Raw genomic sequence first — 27,934 nt, 5'->3', positions numbered from 1 at the left:
CCCGCGCCGCCCCCCGCGCCGCCCCCCGCGCCGCCCCCCGCGCCGCCCCCCGCGCCGCCCCCCGCGCCGCCCCCCGCGCCGCCCCCCGCCGCGCGCGGAACTGACGTCACCGCCCCGCCCTTTCCGGCGGCCGGCTCGGTGGCCCCCGGGAACCGCTCCGGGCTCTCCCCGCGGGGTAGGCGTGCCGAGGCCGGGTGCCTGGCCGGGCGCGGGGCTCAGAAGCGATCCCCGAGCGGTGCGGACGCCTCCGAGGCCCCGGAACGTGCGGTTCGGCCCCTGCGCTCCTGTCGTCGCCGGCGCCGGGCCAGAGTGGTGGCTGAGGAACTGCGGCGGGGGCTGCCGGGCCGACGGAGGACCGCGCCGCGCCGCGCGTTGCAGCACAGCGGCCCCGGGGCGCCCGGGCGGGCAGAAAGTACCAAGCTCGTGTTCTCGGAGGCCCGCGGCGGCAGGGACACCACCCGCACGCCGGGGTCCTCAGCCGGCGGATCCCGTTCAGGGGAAAGCGTGGGGCAGACGCGGCGCTGTGGACTAAGGCCGTTGAGCACTAGGGCCTTTCGTTAAAACAGAACTTTAATGCGGTTTGTAAAGGGCTGCCCTAGCAGTAGACGCGGGCCACGGCAAAGCTACCATTAATCACGACAGGTGAGGTCCAGGAAACTCGGGGCAGTCGTGTGTCGGCGGCAGCTCGGTCAGCTGGGGGCGCTGCGCGGGCCCCGGCGAGCTCCCTCACGGAAGCCCTGAGATCGTCTTTAAGAGGTTATGGAAATGCGAGACGTGGAGCACGACATGACAGGGGAGTAACACGGCCTCGGGAGAGCGTTGGTCAGACTGAGGACCCAAGACGTGCCTGGGATTCTGCGGAGAAGCAGGATTCCCGGGGAGAGGAGACCGAATGCACGGACTGCATCGTCCTGAGAAAAGGCATGTTCGAAATGAAGTATTAGGAATTGATTTGCTTATTGCACTTGGAGGCTCCCCTTGTCGCGCAAGCCATTCGTTGCCTTTCTCAGTGTTAGATGGCACCAGAAGCGCACGGGGCCGCTTTCAGTGAGAGATGAAGAACCAGCGTGAGGGAAGTGAAGAGCTCTGCAGGGACTCCGGGCCGGCCGGGCCGGATTCGTTAAGGCCTTGGCAGTAGCCTCTTTGATTCCCTGTCCGGTACCACCAGTAGCTGTTGAATCCGGGATCGTTTAGACAGCGCTGCCCGAGCTGGCCCCTTCCTGCCCATCTGGACTCGCCTCCCGCCCCGGGTCTCAGACGCCCAATCAGCATCGCTTGCCATTCCGGAGTCCCTGCCTCCCTGCCTACGTCTGTATTATTCGTTCTTGTGAAAGTGCTTTCCTTCACCACTTGGCCAAAAAACTTTTTTCATTCAGGACCCACTTCAAGCATCCTTGCTGAAAACTCTTCCCCTGATTTCTCAAGCAGAACATCTTTGAGTCTAAACCACTTTGAACATGCCCCAATTATAGGACTTAGCTCATTGCATTGGAATTATTTGTATTCCATGCCCAGTTTTAAAGCCCACCAACCAAAAACAGCCAGGAGCATACCTGCAAAAAGTTAAGTAATGGTAATAAAGTTAGGTTTATTGAACTTGTTGCAGCAAAGAAATTTCAGAGGACTTGTCAGGCTCCTCAAAAATGGGAGTTATGGATGGGTCCTTGAGTTAAATGTTTGTGACAGATGGTCTAGGCAGGGATGGGCCAGCATTTGTAATTAGGAGACTCACTGGAGGAGTCAGACCTGGGACACATGAGTCCATATTGAGTTATTGGGAAATCAGCTTGTCTTATCTTGGTTCAAATGGTCTGAATAAACTAAATGCAGGGGTCTGAGCTTACATTATTTCTGTGGAATGGCACAGTTTAGTACCATTTTTCACAGTGAGATCCACATTGCTGGTTGTGATTTATTTCAGTTCTCTCCCCAGGCTCCAGCCTCACTGCCTCCCAGTTCTTAGCAGGGAGATGGGACCTGTGTAATTGATTAGACCAGATTTCTCAACCTCAGCACCACTGATATCTTGGGCCAGATAATTCCTTGTTAGAGATGGCAGGGAGAAGCTCTCCTGTGTACTGCAGTATGTTTAGCTGCATCCCTGGCCTCCACCCACTAGATGCCAATAGCATCGCATCTAGTCACAATAATCAATAATGTCTCCAGACATTGCCTTGTGTCCCCTGGGAGACAAAATAGCCCCTGGTTGGGTTGTGAGCCACTGGGCTACACCGACCAGAAGCCACCCCCCTGCACCCTGAGAGTAGGCATGGGGCCCACTTGCACTGAAACTCTGGCTCATGTTGAAGGCATTTATCTCAACAAATCACAGTTCCAGCATGGAAAGAGAGGCACTGATGCTGGACAAGCAGCCAGTAGTGTGCCTCACAGCTCAAGGTAGAAATACTCCCTATTTTCAGTCCAGTGCTTTTTCTCAGTCCCATGTTGTTTCCATTTCTTTTGCAGGTATCTCCTGTCAGGTGCTCAACCAAGTGCTGTGACAAAGGTGAAATAAGGTGAGCCAATGTGCATACATATTATAATCTCGGAGATAAGCATAATTGCTATAAAACAGTGCAATGGAGGAACCACAGTGTATTGGGACCACAAAGAATAAGTCCCATCAGGTAGCAGTGCCCAGAGAAGGTTTCATGGAGGAAGTGACCTGTGAACCAGGCCTTGGATAAGTAAGATTATAATGGGCAGGTTGAGGGGATGGACAAGGACAAGAAACAGGCTAAGAGGGAAGCATGGGGTATCCAGAGATTGGTCAGCATGGGGGTGACAAGGTAGACTGCAAGATTGTGAGTAGTCAAAAAAAAAAAAAAAAAAAGATTGTGAGTAGTCAAGGAAGAAGAATAAACTAAAAGGTGTTCTAAAGAGGTGAAGGAGAGCTGCAGTAGACAGAGCCCTTCTCCCTGCCCTGAATCCAGGAGAACAGGAGTGACTTGCTCCAGACAGGCTTCAAACGAAGTTGTTGTGTTGTGATGGGAAAGTCTGGTGTCAGCTCAGGTGGGACAGTGGAGAGTGTAAAGTGAGAGAACGTAGAGTAGCTTGTTCAGAGTAGAAAAAGTATCTTAGAGATCATCTAGTTGCCAGACACGGACATCTACAAAAGCCCACTTAAGATGAAGGAGGGACTTATCAGAAGGATATGAGGGTATCTCGTGGAACTCCAACACAGAAAATACAGCCTGGCCTCACAGGGACTGGTATGAGGACCTGGATAAACAGAAGGTCTTCCTCTAAGTATCCCTGATACCTCGCTGTGTGTTTTTGTTTTGTTTTGTTTTGTTTTTCTCTTCATCCCTCTGTGATTCTGTGGCAAGCCTTTTTATGTCGCTGCCCATCTTCTTTGCTGCCCTCTATTATAGCTGGATACAGTGTCACATTTCCAGCTGTTAAAGCTAAGGTGGTCACAGGTTAGATTCTGGCCTTGAGTTAAAAGTTAAAAGTTAAAATCTAGGGTTTCTTTTGGCATCTAGGAAAAGTTCCTGGTTTTCCAATAAAAAGGAGAGAGAGGGTCCTGCCCTTTCTTCTGCTCTGAACCCTACAGTTATGCTTAGAATGGCAGTAGCATCTTGTGACTGTAGGAAATCACCCTGAAGTCGAAAAGACAATACACCGAGAACAGAAAACCTAGGCTGCTGACCCATGCCAGCAAACACATACCCCTGGGCTTCTGGGTTACATGAGGAAAACAACCCCTTGGGCATCTAAGGTCTGGTCAGCTGAGCACTTTGTGCTTGTACCTGAATGTATCCCATCTGCTGTGTCAGCAGTGTCCACTTGGACATGCCCCCATGTCAGAAAATTGTTGCCTCAAGCCCAGGTCTCCATGACTTCCTGTTTTGGGTATCCCACCAGCTAACTACAGTCTCTTTGTCTTAAGTCCAGCTCCCTGGACTGAGACTCTGATATTTCCAACTTTGGTGAGGTGCTCAAGTCTGATTGCTGTGTTAGAAGACAGGATCCCACATTCTACTGCACATACAGGGCAGGGAGGAACAAGAGCAGAGACCAGGCAGCATAGGCATGAGCAGGGCAGGCTGCCACTCTGATGTCTGCCCCAGTGAAAAGCAGGCAGGGGGAGAGGTAAAGATTATAAATAAGTTGACTGGAGAAAACTGCCTTAATTACCTAAATGAGGATGCTAAGGTCAACCCTGACTTGGTAAGAAAAGGTGCTCAGTAGGAGAGACATTGGCCAGTCAGCATCTGCATGGACACGGACATGAGCATTCATTATTGTTACCTCTGTTGGGAAGTGAGCTCATCTGCTTCATTGCTTCCTTGGGAATGTTAGCACTGACATTTCCTGGTTGGCACAAGTCACTTGTCAATCACATTTCGTTACACCCAGAAACCATTTCTTGAAAGCAGCTAGTTATTTCCCTTCAGACAATTTCTGCTCTGCCTTTTTGAGCAAACGTATGCAAACTTATAAGAGTGAGGTGTTTCCTTGACTCAGGAATACAGAGATGTGTGGTTGGGCTGAGATGATGTCCTTTGGGAAAGAATCAGCCCAAAATGTCTGTGCATCCAGAAGGCTGCTCAACAGTTTAGTCTGCAGGAGCAAGGAGACTAGGCATAGTTACCTAGTTGGTGGCTCTTACCAAGAACATCCCAACCTGTCTGCAAAAGAAGTTGGCAGGCCACCTATTCCAACAGACTTTCTAAACTCATCAGTACTTACCAGTTTGTTGATGATGTCCTAGGACAGCCAGCCCCAGGTTTCTTCCCCTTTGCTCTTTCTAGGTTTATTTAGAGTCAGATTTTTGCTCACTGGATTGTCACCTCCTTGGCCATAGTTGGTACCCTTTGGTGCAGGTGCCAGGGGCACTAACCAGCTCCTTCTCTGCTGTTTGGAATAAAGGCTAGTACAGGCAGGAACTTCAGCTTCACACTTAGCAAAGGCCTCCTGTTGGTGTGCTTGGAGGGTCACAGCTTGCCTCTTGCATGGCTGATTGGGAACAAATTTCAGGGCATCCTTGTCCCCGTATCCTTAAGGCCCGGAGAAGAGGAATCTGGGCAACTGAGCAAAAGAGTTTAGAAACAGGCTTTTTTTTTTTTTTTCTTCCCCTCTTTTCTCTCCAAAGAGTAAGGTAAGAGAACAAAAATGATACTCCAGTACTTCTAAGCCAGGGCAGCAGGTAGAAAGGGCTTTTTTTGGAGATAGGTTCAGGGAGCTGAACCCAGTGAAGAGACCCACTTTATCCTGAGTGCATCTGCAGGTTCCAGAGGAGAAAGTTATGAGGCCATGCTACGTTTCAGACAGCTTGTTCTGAGTTGGGTCAGAGACCTCCTGATGAACATTCCTACTGAGTGATTCTATCATGTGAGATAGAGCAGTGGTTCAGTGCTGGCTGACCCAGCACTGCGCCTGCTTGCTTGGTTTTCCTCCTGTATCACAGCTCCAGTCCTCACACCTGTCCCTAGAGTCACATTCCTAAGCAAATCATCTGCATGCAAGCCCTCATCTCAGGTTCTGCTGTCAGGTGAGACATTGGAGATGAAAGCAGTAAGCGATTTAGAAAATAGAAGGTGAGAAGTTCCAACATATGGGAAGTTTGGGATCCTTAAAAAAGAAAACCAAATAGGCAAAAACTATATTTGAGGAGATAATGATTGAGGTATTTCCAAAACTGATTAAGATGGATATCAAGCTACAGATCCAAGAAGCCTGGATGAATAAAGAGCCCAAACAGGATGAATAAAATCTAGTCAATAACAACAAAAAATAATAATACTACAAAAGCCAAAGAAACGTCGTATTCACAGACCCAGAAATTACATATTTGCTTGATTTAATCCTGTTATGTAGCAAAATTCCCAAAGTGGTGAAGGGAAACTCCAGTGAGAGGTCACTAAAACTCAAGTTGGCATCACCCATCACCACTCCTCCAAAAACACTGTCTCAAGAAAGCTTCCTCTTGGCCTAGCCAGGATACCAGTTCATAGACCTACTCAGAGGTCAACAGTAAAGTACCTTAAAAAAATAATAATAAAAATTAAATGCCACTGATATTCTTCAAAGCTCTTGGAAAAGGGGCCACACCTTTGGTTTGAGCTCAGGGATCAAGAGTGGAGCCAGAGAAGCTCCAGCCACACCCCAGCTGTGCCTCTCCCCACCTCTGCCTCAGAGGGCCATGCACAGAGGAGATGAGGGGATAGAATCCAGAACCTTCTCAGGGCTTCCTTACACACAGTGCCCAGCAGTGTGACCATTGCTGCTGCTCTTTTCATGTTGGGTATCCTGAAGGTGGTTGGTGCAGTGGGTGCAAATCAGCCCTGCAGGACTAAGAGCTCACATTAATTCCACAGCCGAATCTCCTCTCATCACTCAGGCCCAGGAAACAGTGAGAATTCACACTCTTTTGTCTGCACCGTGAACTCACTGCTCTGGATAAACTAGGGATGAGTGTGCACCTGATCAGCTCATAACTCCTCTTTAGATAAACACTGTGCACTTATGTCATGAACATTAGCCATGATTTCTTTTTTCCGTTTTTAGATTTAACAGGGACATTTTCCCTTTAGGAATTATGTTGAAAAGCTGAATTTTCCCTTTGAGCACAACTTTTGTTTTCTTTTAGCTACTCTAAATGAGAGTTATTCTTCAAAGATACCCCATACTGCTTCTTTTCTGAATCTGAATAGAATTTGCCTCTGGGATTTATGGTTATTAACAAGTTCATGCTGGCCTGGAGACACAATGAACACTGAGATTAGCCGTCTCTGGATCCCAATCCAACCCTGTATGTTTCCATGCCATCAGATGTCTCCTCTTTGCTTTCACTGTAGCTGCCTGCTCTTCTGTTTCTCCATGGCCCTGACTTGGTCTGTCAGGATATCTCATTTATGACAGAAAATCCAGAGCAAAAAGTGATGTTGGGGTCAGGGCAGGCCTGATACAGCTTGACTAGCCTGTGCACCTCTCCCTCCAGGCTCCCATTTTTTTCTGTGCTATTCTGTTCTCAAATAGTCCCTGCCCCCAGGGCAGCCAAAAGCCTCCACATCCTGTCTTGTGGCTACAGACTATTCCTGTAAGAGAGTAATCATACCATGACACCCCACCACATCCTGGAATCAAAAACGTCTCTGCACAGTGAGTTGCCTTTCCATGCATTGGCTCAGGCCCCTGGATATCCCCCCCCCCCCCCCCATCTTCCTGCCACCATCTCCAGAGCACAAGAGCAGACCCTGTCCCCGGGCACAGCCATTCCCAGCTCATTTTATATGCAGCAGTTGGTCCAGTCTTTGGGAGCCACCCAGACTGGGGCCTCTCATATCCCACCTGCCACCACACCAGTTCAGTGCTATTCTCCTAAAATCATCTTTTCTGGTCAGTGAAGGACATAAACCTCATCTACCCAATCTAAAAAAAGGATAACTCTGCATCATGGGATGTCTCTCAGGCAAGCCTATGCTGCTCACGGATGCAGTCTGTGACACCAAGATTGTTTCTGCTTCCTCGTTCTTGTCGGTGTTCCAGACTAGCACCCACCACCAGAACTCTGTGATGGGAATGCTGTTGTCCAATCTGTTAGCTTTTGGCCATGTGCTACTGAGCATATGAACTGGGGCTACTGGCATTGTGGAACAGAATATTTTATTCCATTCTACATATATATTTTTTTACTTACACCTAAAGTGCTACATATAACTAATGTATTGGATGCACAGCAATCTAGACACAGGTAGGTTTACCAAGTAACAATCTGAGATAAGTGAGTTCTGAGTGTATATTTCTTCCCTGTAATGAATTTCCTCCCCAGTGGATTTTTTAGTGTTCTCTTTTGAATGAATAGGCCCCTTCCAGTTTTGTCCTTAGGATCATATTCAGCAACAACAGGAGCATTATTTGATCAAAACATCACCACAGAAAGAAGAGAGTGAACAAAATAAAACTTTATTTGTACTGCTCTGGTGACTGTCCAAGTTTATGTCCAAGCCATTTCATAAATAGTGTCATAACCACAGTCAGCCAGGTCCACCACATATGCGGTAGGTCCAAATGCATGATTCTGTGTTGCTAAGCACTGCTTATTGCTTTGCAACAGACAGCAGATCATCACTCTCTATATCTGTGGGCTACAGCTAATAGCCATCCTGTTGGTCACAGGCATACTCACCTAATCAGAGAAGCAAGCACAGCTATGACCCATAATAGGTGTTCAGTACCCCAGACACCCCGTGAACACCTCCACAGCTGCAAGGCACCATATAATATGGGGTATAGATAAGGACAACCTTTTCCTGTTCCCAAGGACCCAGCTCAGTAGGCTGCCTTCACCTGTACTTCATGCCATTGGCCCCTGCATGCTTGGCTAGTAAAGAAACACTTTGCAACCTAATGATTTATGTCCACTTGCTAAGGTTCAGATGACTTAAGGCATACTTTAAAAAGCCTTGATTCAGAGTTGCAAGTCTCATCCTTGAACATCTGTGGTTCTTCCCATACCAACCACAGAATGAAGGACAGGCAGTTTTGAAAGACCCATTTCTAGCCAAATTAGTGCCCTAACAAGGAGTCACTTGAGTTTTCGTGGGCTTCCCCTTAACATCTCCACATATGTGGAGCATGTTGACCTCCAAGGTATCCAAGATGGAGAGGGAAATCTTTCCACATCTTAGCTTGGAGAAACAATACATGAATGGTTCTAGAGCTAAAATCAGAGCTCATTCATACCCTCACTTTTAAGAGTTAGGTTTCATTACACATAAACCAAAGGAAATAGAAATGTATCAAAAAAAGGATACTACAAGTTTGAAAGTTATCAAGATAGCTATATTTAGACAGAGATACAGACATTTCCAATACAGATTCCTTAGTATGCCAAACATTAAAAATTCATCCTCTGACCTCCATATTTCCCCATAAGCAAAGGCACAAAAGGAGATTTTCATAACTCTAAATGTTACGAAGAACATGTACATATAAATCTACACACTACATGTGTGTATTTGCACATTCTTCCAAAATTATAAAAGTATAAAAATAAAATTTCTGCCTTTTTGTATCTAGAAACATCCGGAAAAAAACATTGCTTCTAGTTCTGTGATCTAAGCAGACATGCTTTACCAGGCTTTTCACCTTCCTGTGCTGTCTGGAGGCAACAGAAATGGAGATGACCATGGCTTTTCATTCCAGGAAACCAAATTTGGGACAAGGGGAACAAATGCTAATAAGCATGTCTGATAGTACCTCTTCATGGTTCTCAGCAGAAAGAAGGCAAGGCTTAGCATAGGCTTCACATTGGGGCAGTATGGGTTATGCTCTGGAGAGTACTGCTTCTGAGATAGCAGGAAATAAGCAAATCTGAGAGCTACATTCTGTTAGGGGTGTGGACACTGGGTCTTGACCAGAGCTCGTCACTGAGAGGAAGCTTGCTTGTCTTTGTATTTCTGGTAGGCACTCAGGATTTCTGTGATGACACTGGGGTCCTCCAGGGTGGTGATGTCCCCCAGATCTTGAGTTCTGCCTGTGATTATCTTCCTCAGGAGCCTCCGCATGACTTTTCCAGACCGAGTCTTTGGAAGACGCTTCACTACCTGGAAAGGAAGGGGTGCACCATTCAAGTTTGGGTGGTGCCCAGACTCCCTGCAGCAACCAAGTGTGTTGGGATAAGAAGGGCTCTGCCCAGCAGATGACACCCTCACTAAGAACTCAGTAATGAATGACTGAGGTGCCCGACTCACCCCAGAGATCATGGGGGTCTGTGATTTCTGGTTTTATCTTCCCACAAATCTGGACATAAACTGAAATCTACCTGAAGGTCAGAATCAACCATATGTTAGATTTTACTGAAGCCCTCATTCAGGCAGGGTCTGCCCATACCGTGGTTACCTCACTGCCAATACCTCTGTCTTCCGTTTCCTACATTGCTGAGGGCTCCCAGGTAGCAAAAGAACCAAACACAGGCCATGGCAACTTGTCTCCGCCTACGGGCCTGAACCAACACTGCTTTTTGCTGACATAAGAGCTACTTTAGAGAAAAACGTTGTCTTGTTCAGCATTTGAACAGTTTACATTTAACATTTTCATACAACCACAGCCTCTTTTATGTCAAGAGCAATACGCAAAGAGCTGTGTTTGGGGCTCATTGAACAGTTACTCATCTTTTGAAAGGGTTGGTTCACCTAGGGGAGCTCAAGTCTCCCTGAAACTCTGGTCCAGGCCAACAGCTTGACTTTGTATCACACCAGGTAAGGCTGAGGCTGCTCCCACCTCAGAGGGCCACCTCTGAACCAAGGAAGGCTGTGGGGGAAGTGTTAACAAAGAGGAATGGAAACCTAATGGGGCTAGAAAGGTGGCCCCATTCTTCCCCAGACCCAACTCCAACACAGATTCCCTCAGAAAGGGGTCTGGCAGTATCTCCTGCACTGACATCAGGAGATGTGTTCAGAAACCACACGGGCTGGGGAAAGCTGGCACTTTCCACATGTTTCTTTAGTTAAAATCTCTAATTTTTAGAAGATAGAGACTTACACTAATGAGAGGATGGAAGAATTTATCCCAAATGAAATAATATAAGGCCACAGCCAGAAATCTAAATGAAACAGATATAAGTAATGTGTGATGTAGATTTTAAAGAGACAATCATAAGGATACTCACTAGATTTGAGAAAGAATAGAAGACTTCAATGAGAACTTTACCACAGAAATAAAAGAGTTAAAAAAGAATCCTAGATGAAGAATGCAATACACAAGATTGGAAAGGCATGATACAATTAACAGCAGACTGGAAGAAGCAAAGTAACCAAATCAGTGACCTAGAAGACAAAATAGTGGAAAATATGCTGAACAAAAGAAAAAATTAAGAAACGAGAACAGACTTCAGGAACTCAGTGACACCAACAAATGTAATAACATTTGTATTATAGGAGTCCCAGAAGAAGAGAGAAAAAAGGGGGCAGAAAATTTGTTTGAAGAAATAATAGCAAAAAACTTCCCTAAGCTAGAGAAGGAAACAAACATCCAGATCAGGAGGCACAGAGAACTCCCAACAAATTCAACAAAAACAGGCCAGCACTAACATGCTATAATTAAACCTGCAAAATATAGTGGTAGAGAAAAATCTTAAAAGCATCAAGAGGGATCCCTGGGTGGCGCAGCAGTTTGGCGCCTGCCTTTGGCCCAGGGCGCGATCCTCGAGACCCGGGATCAAATCCCACATCGGGCTCCTGGTGCATGGAGCCTGCTTCTCCCTCTGCCTGTGTCTCTGCCTCTCTCTTTCTGTATGACTATCATAAGTAAATAAAATTAAAAAAAAAAAAAATTTAAAAAAATAATAATAATAAAATAAAAAATAAAAAAAAATAAAGCATCAAGAAAAAAAATCCTTCGTTTACAAGGTAAGAGCCATAAGGCTCGCTGGAGATTACTCCATAGAAACTTGGCAAGCCAGAAGAAAGTGGCATAATATGTTCATAGTGCTGAATGGGAACAATCTGCAGCCAAGTATACTCTGTCCAGCAAGGCTGTCATTCTGAACAGAAAAAGAGATAGTTTACCAGACAAAAACTAAAGGAGTTTGTGAACACTAAACCAGCCACGCAAGAAATATTAAAAGGGACTCTTTTTTTTCTTTTAATTATTTAAATTCAATTTAGTTAACATATACTGTATTATTGGTTTACCAGGATAGAATTTAGTTGCATATAACACCCAGTGCTCATTATATATCAAGTACTTTCTTTAATGCCCATCACCCAGTTACTACCCCTTCCCCCCATCCACATCCCCTCCAGCAACCCTCAGTTTGTTTCCTTGGGTTCAGTGTTTCTTATGGTTTGCCTCCCTATCTTCATCTTATTTTTCCTTCCCTTCCCCTAAGTTCATCTGTTTTGTTTCTTAAATTCCACATGAGTGAAATCAATGTCTTTCTCTGACTTATTTCTTAGCCTAATACCCTCCAGTTCCATCCACATCATTGCAAATGGCAAGATTTCATTCTTTTTGATGGCTGAGTAATATCTCATTGTGTATATATACCACATGTTTATCCATTCATCTGTCAGTGGACTTCTGGGCTCTTTCCATATTTTGGCTATTGTGGATATGGCCGCTATAAAGAGTTGGGGTGTATGTTCCCCTTCAAATCACTGTTTGTATCCTTTGGATAAATATCTAGTAGTGCAATTGCTGGGTTGTAAGGTAGCTCTATTTTTAACTTTAAAAGGGACTCCTTAAGTGCAAAGGTGAGACCAAACATGACAAAAATCAAAGAATCAGAAAATCTCGATAAATGACAAAACAAGTAATAAAATAGCAATAAATATATATCTATCAATAATTACTCTGAATTGGGGCACCGAGGTGGCTCAGTCAGTTAAGCATCTGACTTTGGCTTAGGTCATGATCTCAGGGTCCTGGGATCCAGCCCCACTTTGGGCTCTCTGCTCAGGGAGGAGAGTCTGCTTCTCCCTCTTCTGCCTCTGCTCCTCTCCCCTACTTATGCACGTGCTCTTGCTCAAATAAAATCTTTAAAAAATAATAATTACCCCAAATTTAAACAACCAAACACTCTGATCAAACGCCATATGGTGTCAGAATGGATAAACAAGACCCACCTATATACTGCCAACAAGAGACTCACTTTAGACCTAAAGACACCTGCAGACTGAAAGTGAGGGTGCAGAGAAACATCTATCATGCAAATGGATGTCAAAAAAAAGCAGGAGTAGCAATACTTATTTGGACAAAATAGATTTTAAAACAAAGACTGTGACAAGTGACAAAGAAGGACACTATAATCACAGAGGAGTATCCAACAAGAAGATATAACAATTGTAAATATTTATGCCCACAACATGGGAGCACCCAAATATATTTTTAAAAATTAGTAATAAACATAACCTAATTGATAAAAATCCAATAATAGTGGGTGACTTTAACATCTCACTTACACCAATGTACAGGTCATCTAAACAAAATCAATAAGAAAACAATGGCTTTGACACTGAACCAGAGGGACTTAACAAATAAATTCAGAACATTCCATCCTAAAACAGCAGAATACACATTCTTTCAAGTGCACATGGAACATTCTCCAGAATAGATCACAAATTAGGTCACAAAACAAGCCTCAACAAGTACAAAAAAACTGAAATCATACCACGTACACTTTTTTACCACAACAGTATAAAACTAGAGATCAATCGCAAGAAAAATTTTGGAAAAATCACAAATACATGGAGGTTAAACAACACTATGAAACAACGAATAGGTCAACTAGGAAATCAAAGAAGAAATTTTTTAAAAACCATGGGGAACAAATGCAAACAAAAACATGAACAGTCCAAAACCTTTGGGATACAGCAAAGGCAGTCCTAAGAAATAAGTATCTAACAATATAGGCCTACCTTAAGAAACAGTAAAAGTCCCAAATAAACCACCTAACTAACCTTAAACCCAAAGAAGCTAGAAAAAGAAGAACAAATGAAGCCTAAAACCAGCAAAAGGAAGAAAATAATAAAGGTTAGAACACAAAGAAATGATATAGAAACTAAAAAAATACTAGAACAGGTCAATGAAACCAGGAGCTGGCTTTTGGAAAAAATTAATAAAATCAATAAACCTCTAGCCAGCCTAAAAAAGAAGGACCCAAATAAATAAAATCACAAATAAGAATAAAATAATAACCAACACCACAGAAATACAAACAACATTATAAGAATATCATGAAAAACTTATATGTAAACGAATTGGACAACCAGAAAATTGGATAAATTCCTAAAAACTTACCAAAACTGATACAGTAGAAAAAAAATTTGAACAGACTGATAACCAGCAAAGAAATTCAATCAGTAATCAAAAACCTCTCAACAGGGATCCCTGGGTGGCGCCTCGGTTTGGAGCCTGCCTTTGGCCCAGGGCGTGATCCTGGAGACCCGGGATCGAATCCCACATCGGACTCCCGGTGCATGGAGCCTGCTTCTCCCTCTGCCTATGTCTCTGCCTCTCTCTCTCTGTGACTATCATAAATAAATAAAAATTTAAAAAAAAAAAAACTCTCAACAAACAAAAGTCCAGGCCCAGATGGCTTCACAGGCGAATGTTACCAAACATTTAAAGAAGAGTTAGTGCTATTCTCAAATTATTCCAAAAAATAGAAAAGGAAGGAAAACTTCCAAATCCTATGAGGTTAGCATTACCCTGATACCAAAGGACAACAACAAGAAAAAAGATGGTGGAAAGTCAGCCAAAAAAGACAAAAGACCTAGTGAACAAATCTGGAAGTAAGGCCAAAAAGTAGTAGTAGTCTAAAGGCAAAGTTCAGAACAAGCTCAATAACCTGGTATTGTTTGAAAATAAGACATATGACAATCTCTGTAAAGAAGTTTGCAACTATAGCTTATTATAAACTCTAGCTATTGTCTCTGAGAGACTCAAGATTTGAGGTTCCCTGGCCAGGGCAGTCCTTCAAAAGCTTCTTAGTAAAGGACTCATTAAAAACTGGTTACAAAGTACAGAGCTCAAGGAATTTACACCAGAAACACCAAGGGTGCAGATACCCCAGCTGCTGGTAAAGAGACATGAACAGATCCTGCTAACTGTATATTTTGGAAAATAAAACTATTAAACCCAAAAAGATGGGACACCTGGGTGGCTCAGCAGTTGAGCACCTGCCTTCAGCCCAGGGCATGATCCTGGGGTCCCAGGATGGAATCCCACATCAGGCTCCCTGCATGGAGCCTGCTTCTACCTCTGCCTGTGTCTCTGCCTCTCTCTGGGTGTGCCTCTCATGAATAAATAAATAAAATCTTTAAAAAAAAAAAGATTCCACTAAAAAAAGAGAACTAAAGGTCAATATCCCTGATGATCTTGGATGCAAAAATTGTCAATAAAATACATTTTAAAAAATTGTTCACCAAGTTCAAGTGGAATTTATTCCTGGGTTGCAAGAGTGGTTCAATATTTGCAAGTCAGTCAACGTGATACACCATATTTTTTTTTGATACACCATATTAATAAAGGATAAAAACCAAATGATTTCAACAGGTGGAGAAAAAGTATCTGATAAAGTACAGTACATTCATGATAAAAATCCTCAACAAAGTAGGTTTAGTGGGAACATACCTCAGTATTATAAAGGCCACTTACAAAAAACCCACAGCTAGTATCATTCTCAATGGGGGGGAACTGAGAGTTTTTCCTCTACAGTCAAGAACAAGACAGGGATGTCCACTGTGACCAGTGTTATTTAACACAGTACTGCAAGTCCTAGCCATAGCAATCAGAAATAAAAAGAAATAAAAGATATCCAAATCAGCAAGAAGTAAAATGTTCACTATTTGCAGCTTACATGATACTCTATATAAAACCCAAAAGACTCCAACAAAGAGCTGCTAAAACTGATACATGAATTCAGTAAAGTTGCAGGATATAAAATCAATATAGACACTTCTATACACCAATAATTAAGCATCAGAAAGAGAAATCAAGCAATCAATCATATTTACAATTGCACTAAAAACAGTAAGATATCTAGTTATAAACCTAACCAAAGAAGTAAAAGATCTGTACTATGAAATCTATAAAACACTGATGAAAGAAACTGAACATGACACACAAATGGAATGACCTTCTATGCTCATGGATTGAAAGAACAAATATTGTTCAAATGTCTGTACTACCCAAAGCAACTACACACATTTAATGCAATTTCTACCAAAATACCAACATTTTTCACAAGAACTAGAACAAATAATTCTAAAATTTGTATGAAACCACAAAAGACCCCAATAACCAAAGAAACCTTCAAAAAGAAAAGCAGAGCTGGAAGCATCACAGTTCTGGACTTGAAGTTATATTACAAAGCTGTAGTGATCAAAACAGTAAGGCACTGGCACAAAAATAGACACACAGATCAATGGAACAGAATCAAAAACTTCAAAGTGAACTCACAACCATATGGTCAGTTAGTCTTTGACAAAGCAATCTTGGACAAATATCCAGTGGGAAAAAGACCACTTCTACAACAAATAGTGTTGGGAAAACTGGACAGCAACATGCAAAAGAATGAAACCGTACCACTTCCTTACACCAGACACAAAAATAAATTAAAATGGATTAAAAACCTAAATGGGAGACCTGAAGCTATAAAAATCCAAGAAGAGAACACAGACAGCCTCTTTGACATCAACTTCTGTCTAGATAGGTCTCCTGAGGCAAGGGAAACAAAAGCAAAAATAAACTATTGGGACTTAAAAGCTTCTGCACCGTGGAGGAAACAACAAAACTAAAAGGCAACCTACAGAATGGGAGAAGATATTTGCAGATGAATTGATAAAGGGCTAGTATCCAAAATCTATAAAGAGCTTATTAAATTCAACACCCAAAAAACAATCCAATTAAATGGGCAGAAGACATGAATAGACATTTTTGCAAAGAAGACAGTACTGATTGATGGTCAACAGACACGTGAAAAGATGCTCAACATCGCTCAACATCACTCATCATCAGGGAAATACAAATCAAAATTACAATGAGGTATCACCTCAAACCTGTCAGAATGGCCAAACTCAAGAACACAGGAAGCAACAGATGTCGGTGAGAATATGGAGAAAGGGGAACCCTCTTATACTGTTGGTGGGAATGTGAACTGGTACAGCCTCTCTGGAAAACTGTGGAGGTTCCTCAAAAGTTAAAAATAGAGCTACCCTACAATGTAGCAGTCACACTACTAGGTATTTACCCAAAGAAGCCAAAAACACTAATTCAAAGGAGTACATGCATCCTTAGATATTTAGAACAGCATTATCTACAATAGCCAAATATGGAAGCAACCCAAGTGTCCATCAACTGATGAATGGATAAAGAAGATGTGGTATATATATATCCAATGGAGTATTACCCAGCCATAAAAAAGAATGAAATCTTACCACTGGCAACAACATGCATGGAGCTAGACAATATATGCTAAACAAATCAGAAAGACAAAAACCATATGATTTCACTCATATGTTGAATTTAAGAAACAATACATGAGCAAAGGGGGAAAAAAAGAGAGATAAACCAAGAAACAGACTCTTAATTATAGAAAACAAACTGCTGATTACCAGAAGGGAGGTGCAGAGGGGTGGGGGGGGTGGGTAGATGAAATAGATGATAGAGATGAAGGAGTGCACTGGTTATGATGAACACCAGACACCAGGTGATGTATGGAAGTGTTGAATCACTATATTGTACACCTAAAACTAATATTCCATGATATCTTAACTGGATTTAAATAAAAACTTTTAAAAAAGTAAATAAAATCTCTAATTTTCTTCACTACCTAGCCCTGCTCCTATAACTAGCCTCCACATGCCAAAGGGAGCACCTAATCCTGTCCAGCATGATCCTCTTAACAGGTGAGTTGTGCAAATGTTTGCTGTGAGGCCTTCTGGCCACCCCCTCCTCCCATCTGAGGATACAGCAGCTCACCATCCCCACCTACATCCCAGGAAACCTAATAGCTGATATCCATTTTGCTGCTGATGGAAGGGATCACTATTGTTTGTTAATTGTGGGAAATAGAGGAGGCGGCTTATAACAAGCAGCGCCATCACACCTAGGAGCAGGTGCCACTCACCAGAATCTGATCGGGCACAGCATACTTGGCAATCTTGGTGGCCACTGCTGACTTGAGCTCCTTCACCACTGCATCTGTGTCACCTGTGTTGTCCTTCAACACGATGAAGGCAAATGCACCTGAAAAGAATCAAACTTTCAGGGTGTGTTCCACACCGAACCATCTCCCAAAGCAGAGCATTGTAGACAGTTATAAAAAATCTTAAGGATCTTTAAATCATATGTTGGCAACTTGTAGCAGTTGCCACTTCTAGTTGCAGCCCTAAAGATGAATTTGTTTCATTCAAAGTGGGAAGTCATTCTTTTCTCTAAATGGAAACAATTCTAACAGCTCTCTGAACATCCCAGTGAAGCCCACATGTAGATAAGAACTCCTTTTGGCTCTGGTGTTGACTGCATGGGAACGTCACCTTGGAGGCATGACTCAACCTCTCCTGCTATCCCTGTATCTGTGAAGTAGCCCATAATGTGGGCTGACAGGAGATGTACTATCCAGTCCTGTGACATGGTACATGGAAACATAGCACATGGCAATTAATTTTGTGGGTATGTGTCCAACATGGTGGGCACTAGCCACAGTAGCTCTTTAAATGTAAATGAAATTAAGGTTAAAATGCAGTTCTTTGATCACATAAGCCAGCTGTAGCTTGTGGCTACTGTCCTGGACAGCACAGATGAAGAGCAAAAGCTCCATCTTGGCAGGAAGTTCTGTTGGGCAGTGCTGGCCAATCAATTATTTTAGCATAAACATTAAATTTTGTTTGTCAGTATCCCACCATGTTCCAGAAAGGATTAACAGTGGTTCCCACAGGTATCTACATTCCTTTTCAATCCACCTGGGATCACCTTGCAAATGTGGGACATTAGAGATCCAATTCTATTGTCTCCCCACATGAGTGATCCCAGCACCACCATGGTCAGTCTGTCTTCCCTCATGGCCTGCGGTACTCCTCATACACGAAGCTCCTATGTATGTGCGGCCTGGGTATACTTCCTCCGATCCCACCCCATCTTCATTACTTCTCCCCATGGCACGTGCTGCCTAACCCACTACGTAGTTTCCTCATTACTTGTGTTTATTGCTTATTGTCTGTCTCTCCCCTCTACCCCCTGACCCTCCAGCATGTAAGCTCTATGAGGCAGGACTTTTGCTCACCAAGTTTGGGTTGTAATCAGACAAGACCCAGGGGCTCCCCTCAGTCCAAGTGCAAACACAGGAAATGGGAACAAACAGGTACCAAACAGCTTTTGCTGTTGTTCATGTATTACCAATGAATAGAGGCTCAAAGTTGTTAGAAATCAGAAACGTCTTTCATCATACCCATGATGCACACATTCTTCCCAGCAACCTGATAGGTACTAAAAGGCCTACTGATCCCAGAGTTACTTCGGCTGCAGTTTCTGCTAATGGGGGTGCAAGGTGAACCAAGGCTTCTGAGTGTCACACAAGAGGACCTGTTCCCATCTCTGTCCCCTTCCTATCCCTGACTGCTCTCATGCATTTTCCAGTCTCCTGCCAAGGAAGGGGCAACAGCCTCATGGACGACACATGCTTCTCACAGCAACTGAAAATGCCTTTTCAAAAGTGTTTAAATAAATGTTAAATTTTACAATGGGTCAATCTGGATTAAGTGTTTGAGTAAATACTGGAACCATGGCACACAATGTGGCAGGAAGGCAGATGACATTGGAGGACACTGAAACAGGATGTCCTGACAGTAAGAGGGCAAGCACCCAATCCCAGGCTGCTTGGACAGGCAGTGAAGGACAGTCTTCCCAGCAGTGCAGTATAGAGTCAGTGAGTGTCCAAGTCACACAGGCCAAGTGAGTGTGGCCACACTGCACTGGGCACTACAATACTCAGGTGACCCTGCCCCTTCCCAGACCCACCTGCTTAGAAACTGGCAGGCCTTGGAACAACATGTGTCCTCCAATAAAGACTATCCTGAGGGACACCTGGGTGAGCTCAGCAGTTGAGCTTCTGCCTTTGGCTCAGGTTGTGATCCTGGGGTCCTAGGATCAAGTCCTGCATCAGGCTCCCCACAGGGAGCCTGCTTCTCCCTCTGTCTGTGTCTCTGCCTCTCCCTCTTTGTCTCTCATGAATAAATAAAATATTTTTTAAAAAAAAGATTATTCTAAAAAAAAAAAAAATTATTCTGATTATCAATCAGCATTCCCCTGGCCTGTCAGCCTGCAGTGGAAACCACAGGTCAAATTCCTACAAAAACATGGGACACCTGGGTGGCTCAGCAGTTGAGCGTCTGCCTTTGGCTTAGGGCATGATCCCGGGGTCCCAGGATAGAGTCCCATGTTGGGCTCCCTGCATGGAGCCTGCTTCTCCCTCTGCCTGTGTCTCTGCCTCTCTCTCTGTCTCTCATGAATAAATAAAGTCTTTTAAAAAAAAACATACACACAAATTCCTACAAAAGTAATCCCAGAGCGACAAGAGGGCCCACTCCGAGGCACTCCTGTCTGCCAGACGCTGTGAGCAGGACAGGGTGTTTCGTGTGAACCCTCCAAAACTGGGCTGCCACACAAATGTGGACATAGGAGGAAATGCCTAAGCACAGCAGGGGCCAAATAGGTCCTGGCTGCTTGTGGATGTGTGTCCTTAAAAGACATCAGAGCTAGGACATTGCAGAAATCTGACCCTCATCTAACATATAAGCTATCTAGTCTCCTTACCCAAAATCTCTACATGGGACAGAAAAAAGCAACAGCTTGACCCATAAAAACCCCTACCACCCACACCCAGGTCCATTCCTTTTACAAAGTGCCACAGTGTGCATGAGACCAGGAATGAAGAACACCTTTTGTGGGCACTCACCCTCTCCTTTGATGTCATGCGGGTAGCCAATGACGGCGGTCTCTGGCACAGCAGGGTGGTTAGCCTGTGCAGAACACAAAACAAAACATGCAAATGAACCACCTAAGTCAGCACGCAAGGAGATACAAGGCGTCGTGGACACACCCAAGCAAAGGAGGCCCAGCTGCTCACCATTGCATCCTCGATCTCTGCCGTCCCCAGCCTGTGGCCACTGATGTTGATGACGTCATCCATCCGCCCTGTGATCTGGTAGTAGCCATCCTCTGTCCGGTATGCCCCATCACCAGTGAAGTAGTGGCCTGCACCACAGCAGAGGAATTCAGCACCAAAACCTTGGAACCAGGACCCGGCAGGGCCCCTATCCGTCCAGGAGGGACACAGCAGGACACACACCAGGGCCTTGCTCAACAGAAGAAAGCTCCGAAGCCCCAGCTCTGCGGACTTCCTGCCTGCCTGCCCTCCTGTCAACCCCTCAGGGAAACGCTTCTCTAGACGGTGCCATCTGGCTGTGTGCTAGGGAAAGGGCAGTGGCTCCAAATCAGCAGAATTCTGACATCACAACTGCAAACATCTGGGGAGTAGATGATATACAAGGAGCGCACCCAAGCATCCCCAAAAGTGACTCTCATTCACAAGCTTAAGAATAAAGAGGATGGGTTCCAATAGGCAAACTGTGTATATAATCTAACCCAATGACATAAAGCAAACCAGGAAAGAGATAAAAAGCCAGAAGAAAATTCGCAGCCAGCCATCATGCCAGTGTTCCAGAGTGATTTCTTCACTCTTCTTTCCTAGTAACCTAAGACATACAGACCAAGGGCCAGGCACTTCAGGCTCTGCATGCACCCCCACTTATACCCCAGGGACTCTTCTCATTCCAGAGACCAGGAGGGTCAGGGAGGGAGAGGAAGCAGGACTCTAACTCCATAGTGTTGCTGCACTACACTCACTCATTGTGACCTTAAAAACATTTTCTGTGCCTATGATTCCCAGTGTATGCAAATGCAATCCACTTTATCTGGCTCACCTGGGTAAGGCTTGAAGTAGGCCTCCATGAATCTCTGGTGGTCTCCATAGATGGTCCTGGCCATGCCTGGCCAGGCCTGGGACAGGCACAGAGCCCCGGAGATGTTACCACCCTCCACGACCTTTCCCTATAGACCCAAAGACACATGTGTGAGAGAATGCACAGATTCTGCTTGAGAAGCAAAGAACCAATGTTCTGAGAAATGACAGAGGGAAGCATCAAAGAAATACATGAAAAACAGAAATGTGAAAAATGACAAGCATGCCTCCAAAGGAACTGCCTTTCTCCACTGTAAGGAACCAGTCTGTGAGGGCTTCCAGGAGGACCCTGGGCTCACCTCATGCAGTGATTTCAACTATGTGTCCCTGAGGAGATGCTGCAGTGAATGCTCCACCTTCTGCCCCCTACCACAGCCAGGCACGTGTGATGTGAGTCAGCGGGCAGAGGAGGCCAGGAGGACAGAAAGTGCCAGGAGCTCTCCAGGGCAAGTGTGCAGGAAGGGCATGCCTCTGCAAGGCCCTTACCTTCTCGTCCATGAGCACTGGGACAATGCCAAAAAAAGGCCTCATCGCCATGCCAGGGAGGATCTCTGCCCCTTCTTCTGAGGGCCGTGGTGCAATGCAGATGCCACCCGTTTCTGCAGGGAGAATGGGGAAGAAATGCAGGCTGGGCCTAAGGGCTAGAGATGTTAATCTAGACCATGCCATCAAAGGGTCCATGGAAGACACACAAGTGCTCTTTCAGGGTGGGAGGTGGATATTTGTCCCTGTTTGGCCCCCAGTGACATAAAGATATCTTTCTGAGACAAGACCAGACTTAGGTTCTGGTCCTTTCATCTGCAGAAACAAGATGCAGGCCCACGGCAGAGGAGCCAGTCCTAGGAGCTGCAGTACTCCACGGAGGCAGGTGCTGCCTCCCCTCATCCTTGGCTCTGCAGCAAAGGACAGAGCCCACCTACTTGCATAGGAAGACAGGAAATGAGTTGCTTCTGGGCGCGCGCACGCGCACGCATACACACACACACACATACACAAACTATGTAAAGCAATACCCACAATTGTTCTCAAGTATTTCTTTGGCACTTCCCTCTATCAGCCTGTATGGAAATGCCTCACAAGACTCACTTGTAGAGTCTCCATCCTGGGCCTTCCCAAATGGAGGACAGAGCTATTTGCAACCTCACTTTATGACTTCTTGAAGAACGAGATCCCAGTTGGCTACATTTATTACATCAGTGGTAGTCTATTGCCCTGAACATCCTAATAAGTCAGATATCCCAGAGGAGAGGGGGCAAAGCAAAACAAAATGGCACAGGAAAAAGAAAATGGCCTTTTTCACTAAAATCTAAATTTAGAGTCTGGTCCTTTACAATAGGGCCCATTTGCATCAGACATACTTGTGTTGGGCATGTGGCCCCTACAGGGAAAAAGAACATTTAGCTAATCACCTACTACCTTTCAGGCCTTGGACAATATACAGCACTTGTATCACCTCTTTCTATACTTTCTATGCTGTAGTGGAGCATCCCCATTTCACAGATGAGGAACCCAAGGCTCAGAGAAATCATTACACATCCTTGAGTCTTACAGCTACAAGCCAGCAGCCAGGCTCTGACTCTCCTTCCAGACAATGGGTTTTCCAACCACCACATATGCATGGGGCTGAGGCATTAGTGGTGTTGGATGGCAATCACAGAGCCTCACTCACACTCGACCCTACAAAACTCAGGCTCAGCCACAGGTCCTCATGTGCTGTCTGCACAGCAAGCAAGCCTGGCACCAGGTTCCAAAGTCATGCCTGGACCCCTTCTCCTCAGGGATTCTCACCTGTCTGCCACCAGGTGTCCACCAGCGTGCATCTGCCGTCCCCCACCACTTTGTGGAGCCACTCCCAAGCCTCGAAGTTGATTGGTTCTCCCACTGAAATCACACACAAAAGGAAAAACAATATAATAAATCTCAATAAATCTGAAACCAAAAAGGATAGGTTTTTATAGGGAAAACAGCTCTGTAATTTCCCTAAAGGACATAAAAGGAAACTAAAAAGGCAGTGAGATTCATCACATTAACGGCTGCCAATGAAAACAAACTGCAAGATATTTTCACCATCAGGTGAAAAATTAAAAAGTTGGCAAGAATGTAGGAGAAACTATCACATACACTACAGGAGTATAATTTGATATGCAATTGGGGAGCAACTGGATGTTTCTCTTGATATTAAGAAGTGCATACTTGATACAACTCCTTAGAAAACTGTGGTTGAATCTACTAAAGCTAAATCTACATTTATCCTATTATTAAAAGCATCCCTCCTGGTTAAAAACCTACAGAAAAGGGGGATCCCTGGGTGGCTCAGCGGTTTAGCACCTGCATTTGGCCCAGGGCGTGATCCTGTTGTCCCGGGATCGAGTCCCGCATCAGGCTCCCTGCATGGAGCCTGTGTCTCTGTGTCTCTCATGAATAAATAAATAAAATATTTTTTAAAAAACTACAGAAAAGAATATATATGTGCTCACATACAAAGATGATCACAGCAGTTAAAAACAAAAACTGCCATCAAGAGGGGAATGGAGAAATAAACTGTGGTATATTCATGTGATATACAGGCACAAGAACACACAAACCACTGCAAACACACAGCAGGGCTGACCTGACAGTCATGCCCCTATAGGCACAAGAGTGGCACATACCACATGAGCCCATGTGTACAAAGTTCAAGAACAAGTAAATCAATCTATGCTGACAGTGGTCAAACAGTGGTTGTGACTGGGGGTGACTGACCTTCTGGGGTCTGGAAATTTCTACAGCTTGATCTGGGTAATTTTATATACATGTACACAGTCAATAGTTGGACCACACAGGGGTTGGAGGCACCAGCATCCCATGTAGTCAAAATTCTGAGTATAACTTTGACCCCTCTAAACTACTAATCACCTACTGTTGACCAGAAGCCTCACCAATACCATAGCCACTTACCCTGTATTTTATATGTTGTATGTGTTACATACTGTATTCTTACAATAAAGTAAGCTAAAGATAAAAAAATATTAAGAAAATAATAAAACACATTTATAGTCCTGCACTGCATTTATTGAAAAAAATCCATGTGTAAATAGGCCACCCAATTCAAACCCATGTTGTTCAAAGGTCAACCATATGTATAGGTAACAACTGTTACATGTATACATATATATGTATACACACACACACACACACACACACACACACGCACTTGTACCCTATGACTACCCCCCAATTTCTCAGTGTCTACCTACCATGACCTCAACATCTGTGTCCCCCTAAGATTTCATACATTGAAATCCTAACCCCCAAAGATGATAGTATCAGGAGGTAAGGCCTTTGGGAGGTCATGAAGCCCTGAGGAATGGGATTAGTGCTCTTATAAAACAGACCACACCAAGCTCCCTCCTCCCTTCAACCATGTGAGGACACAGAGAGAAGGCATCTATGAACCCAGGAAGGGGGCCCTCACCAGAAAGCAACCATGCTGGCACCTTGACCTTGGGACTTCCAGGCCTCCACAACTGTGAGAAAGAAGTTCCTGTTGTTTATAAGCCACCCAGTCGAAAGATGAATGGATAAAGAAGATGTGGTCTATGTATACAATGGGACATTCCTCAGCCATTAGAAATGACAAATAGCCACCATTTGCTTCGACATGGATGGAACTGGAGGGTATTATGCTGAGTGAAGTAAGTCAGTCGGAGAAGGACAAACATTATATGTTCTCATTCATTTGGGGAATATAAAAAAATAGTGAAAGGGAATAAAGGGGAAAGGAGAAAAAATGAGTGGGAAATATCAGAAAGGGAGACAGAATATGAGAGACTCCTAACTCTGGGAAACGAACTAGGGGTGGTGGAAGGGGAGGTGGGCGGGGGGGGTCACCCAGTCAGGTCACCACTGACTGGGTGACGGGCACTGAGGTGGACACTTGACAGGATGAGCACTGGGTGTTATTCTATATGTTGGCAAATTGAACACCAATAAAAAATAAATTTAAATCAAAAAAAAAAAAAAAAAAGCCACCCAGTCAGTGGTATTTTGTTATAGCAACCCCAATGGCTAAACTACTACCCTAACGAAACAGCCATACAAGACTGGCACTCGGCCAGAACTTGCCAGCTTAGACATACTGCTGCTTAAACAGTGAAATACTCTCATGCCGGTTGCCTCTTGCTCAGGACCACCCACGAGGCAGCAAGTAGAGGAGGCCTGACCTGGTGGGGGCCTCCCATGCTGGTCACATGGGCACTGGGTGTTGTGTGCACTACCCCTGCACTCACCCACACCCACGCCCACAAGGAGGTAAGAAGAAGCCATGAGATAAGCTGAAAACTTCCAACAGCCCGGATCTCCAACCACATGGTCAACACTACCAGACCACACCCACGGCAACCACCACTCGAGGATAAAATTAAGTTCTCAAACCACAGAGCAGAGCCATATGGAAAACTACATGCTGCTGAGGTCAAATAAACACTAGGATGATAGCACAGTGTGATCATGTTCACATTAAAGACATCTTGGAACCACGCTGTATCTGTCCCAGGAACGTAACTGTGCAGAAGGCCTCAGAAGGTGCACAAGTAGCAGGGTCACCTGGAGCAGCACTCACAGGGGACGTCAGTTTTCATGACCATGTTCCAATTTTTTCTTCCTAACAAGAGGATAGCTGTGTGTTGCTTATGAAATTAAAAAGTTAAAAAATAAATCTTAACACAAATCTTGGGGCTAAAGTCCTGAGTAAGCTGGATTCTGCTGGCTAGGAGGATTAAATGAAGTCAATGCTCCCACAGCCTGGTGTGCTGTGAGGACTAATCCAGCCACCTGGAAGTAGCTCAAGCTGTGGAAGCGTAGTGAGAGACCAGCACCACACTGGCCCTGGCCAAGGCACTAAGCTTACTGGTTCATGGTCTCCTCCGTTTCCCCCATGCAAGGAGATGCCAGGTGCTGTTTACCTGCCTGTCACCACTGCTTCTTGATAGCCAGGCCCCAGGAAAAGCCCTGTAGGACTCTGCAGTTGGGGCTGGTTATTTGGCAGGAATGTGCCTCCAAGACCAACAAAATACAGAGTCCAGGGAGGGCTCTAGGTGTGCTTCCTGGTGGCGAGCTGTGCCACACCTGCTCTAAGAGAGCAAGTGGATCTGGTTACATATGGCCTGGCTGGCAGAGGGGATGCCTGGCTGGGACAGGACATGCACCCCCACTCTAATGCAGCTGCTGGGCACCTCCTTCTGAAGCACTCAGAGCACATGCCTTATCATTGGGGTCCTTGTGAAAGTCTTCCTTAGTAGCCAATTCTCGTGAGTGCAGCGGGAAAACCAAACCTCCCTTAACCCCTACCCTGACCTAACTCCTGGGCCCATTCAGGTGGCCTGCAGATGGCATCTGGAGGATCTGAATTTCTGTGGCCCTCTACTTGCCCTCCGTCCCCAAGCTTTGCCTGGCCCAGAGTGCAGGGGCACATCACAGCCCCTATGGTATGGAGGGAAGGTCTTTTCCATCCACATGGCTCCCTTCAGGACATGCAGGCTTCACCCTCCACAGCTTAAATGTGCCAAGAGATGCATCTCAGACTCACCATCTAGAAAGGGGCCCCAAACTCTGCTGACCCCACCTGGAAAATTCAAAAGTACTTGGTCATCCGGATACCAGGTGACCCTAACCAGAAGGCAGACCCTGAGGACAGGGGAGCTAGGCACCTGAAAACATGTCTCCCAGGCAAAGATACAGGCCATCCTGGGCAGGAGGCAGCACTGCTGGGTAGCATCTGCCCTGGAGATGCCAGCATCCAGGTGTCGAGCCCTCAGTGCACCACCTAGGCCTCCTGCTCATGGGCCTGCCACTCAGCTTCAAGGTGAGCAGCCAACCCTCACTGACCCTCACTGCCCCACACTGGGGTGCTGAGGACACAGATGGCTGGGACTTGGAGAGCCCACCACCCAGTGAAACAGTCAGCATGAGAACAGATATCCCAGAAGAACATATAGATGTGTCTGAGAGCAGAGAGCCTGAGGTCCAGAGCAGCCAGGGAACTCCACCGGAGAAGGTTCACAGAGAAGGGCCCTGAAGAAGGATGGAGTCCTCAGAAGTGGGGAGGGGCAGCAAGGCACTGCAGGCAAGGGAACAGAATGAACCAGCGCACTAAGACCTGTTATAGCGCTGCACACGAACGTCACTGAGGAGTGACATGTACATGTGGACCTGAGCTCCCTTCCTCATGGCTTCATTTGGCAGCAAGACACATCCCTGGTAGCACCTGCCCCACATGCTTCCTTTGTGAAAAACCACCAAACAGATCCAAGTATTCACCCAAGGAGCACAGAGGGCTTCCCTACCCTTGTTTTCCCTACTGACAACATGTGTAGGGGCAGAAATGAAATGAATCAGGAAAAAAGAGAGAGAAAAGGCATGGGTACCTTCCACCCTGCCCGTATCATCTGAACTAACCCCACATCACCTTTCCAAAATGCTTTT

General features: G+C 45.2%; 1 protein-coding gene, 1 long non-coding RNA gene and 1 pseudogene across 4 annotated transcripts in view; 2 read left to right on the top strand and 1 right to left on the bottom strand.

Moving 5' to 3' along the window:
* Positions 1–118: 118 nt before the first annotated feature.
* LOC144294228 (uncharacterized) lies at positions 119–19,668 on the top strand. Of its 3 annotated transcripts, XR_013361685.1 has the most exons (5): positions 119–1,562; positions 2,467–2,516; positions 9,504–9,778; positions 17,289–17,360; positions 18,926–19,400. It is a non-coding gene; the product is annotated as an uncharacterized LOC144294228 (long non-coding RNA). The 3 variants fall into 3 exon arrangements; XR_013361687.1 differs by lacking the exon at positions 9,504–9,778 and having other exon boundaries at positions 119–1,573; positions 18,926–19,668; XR_013361686.1 differs by lacking the exon at positions 9,504–9,778 and having other exon boundaries at positions 18,926–19,665.
* The window catches only part of ACSS1 (acyl-CoA synthetase short chain family member 1), a 58,647-nt gene continuing 39,481 nt past the window's right edge, over positions 8,769–27,934 (bottom strand). The window contains exons 8-14 of the mRNA XM_077866046.1: positions 23,261–23,353; positions 21,959–22,071; positions 21,435–21,561; positions 20,579–20,706; positions 20,408–20,471; positions 17,582–17,700; positions 8,769–9,554 (exon numbers count right to left, since the gene is read on the bottom strand). Coding sequence (XP_077722172.1) covers positions 9,375–9,554; positions 17,582–17,700; positions 20,408–20,471; positions 20,579–20,706; positions 21,435–21,561; positions 21,959–22,071; positions 23,261–23,353 — 824 coding nt within the window. The 3' untranslated portion in view covers positions 8,769–9,374. The remainder of the gene's footprint in view (positions 9,555–17,581; positions 17,701–20,407; positions 20,472–20,578; positions 20,707–21,434; positions 21,562–21,958; positions 22,072–23,260; positions 23,354–27,934) is intronic.
* On the top strand, positions 12,064–17,264 carry LOC144293600 (small ribosomal subunit protein eS25 pseudogene; annotated as a pseudogene).

Source organism: Canis aureus, chromosome 22 (assembly GCF_053574225.1).
Source record: "Canis aureus isolate CA01 chromosome 22, VMU_Caureus_v.1.0, whole genome shotgun sequence".
Taxonomy (NCBI): Eukaryota; Metazoa; Chordata; class Mammalia; order Carnivora; family Canidae; genus Canis; species Canis aureus.
The sequence above is the reverse complement of the archived record's forward strand: the minus strand, read 5'-3'. Positions and strand labels throughout refer to the sequence as shown.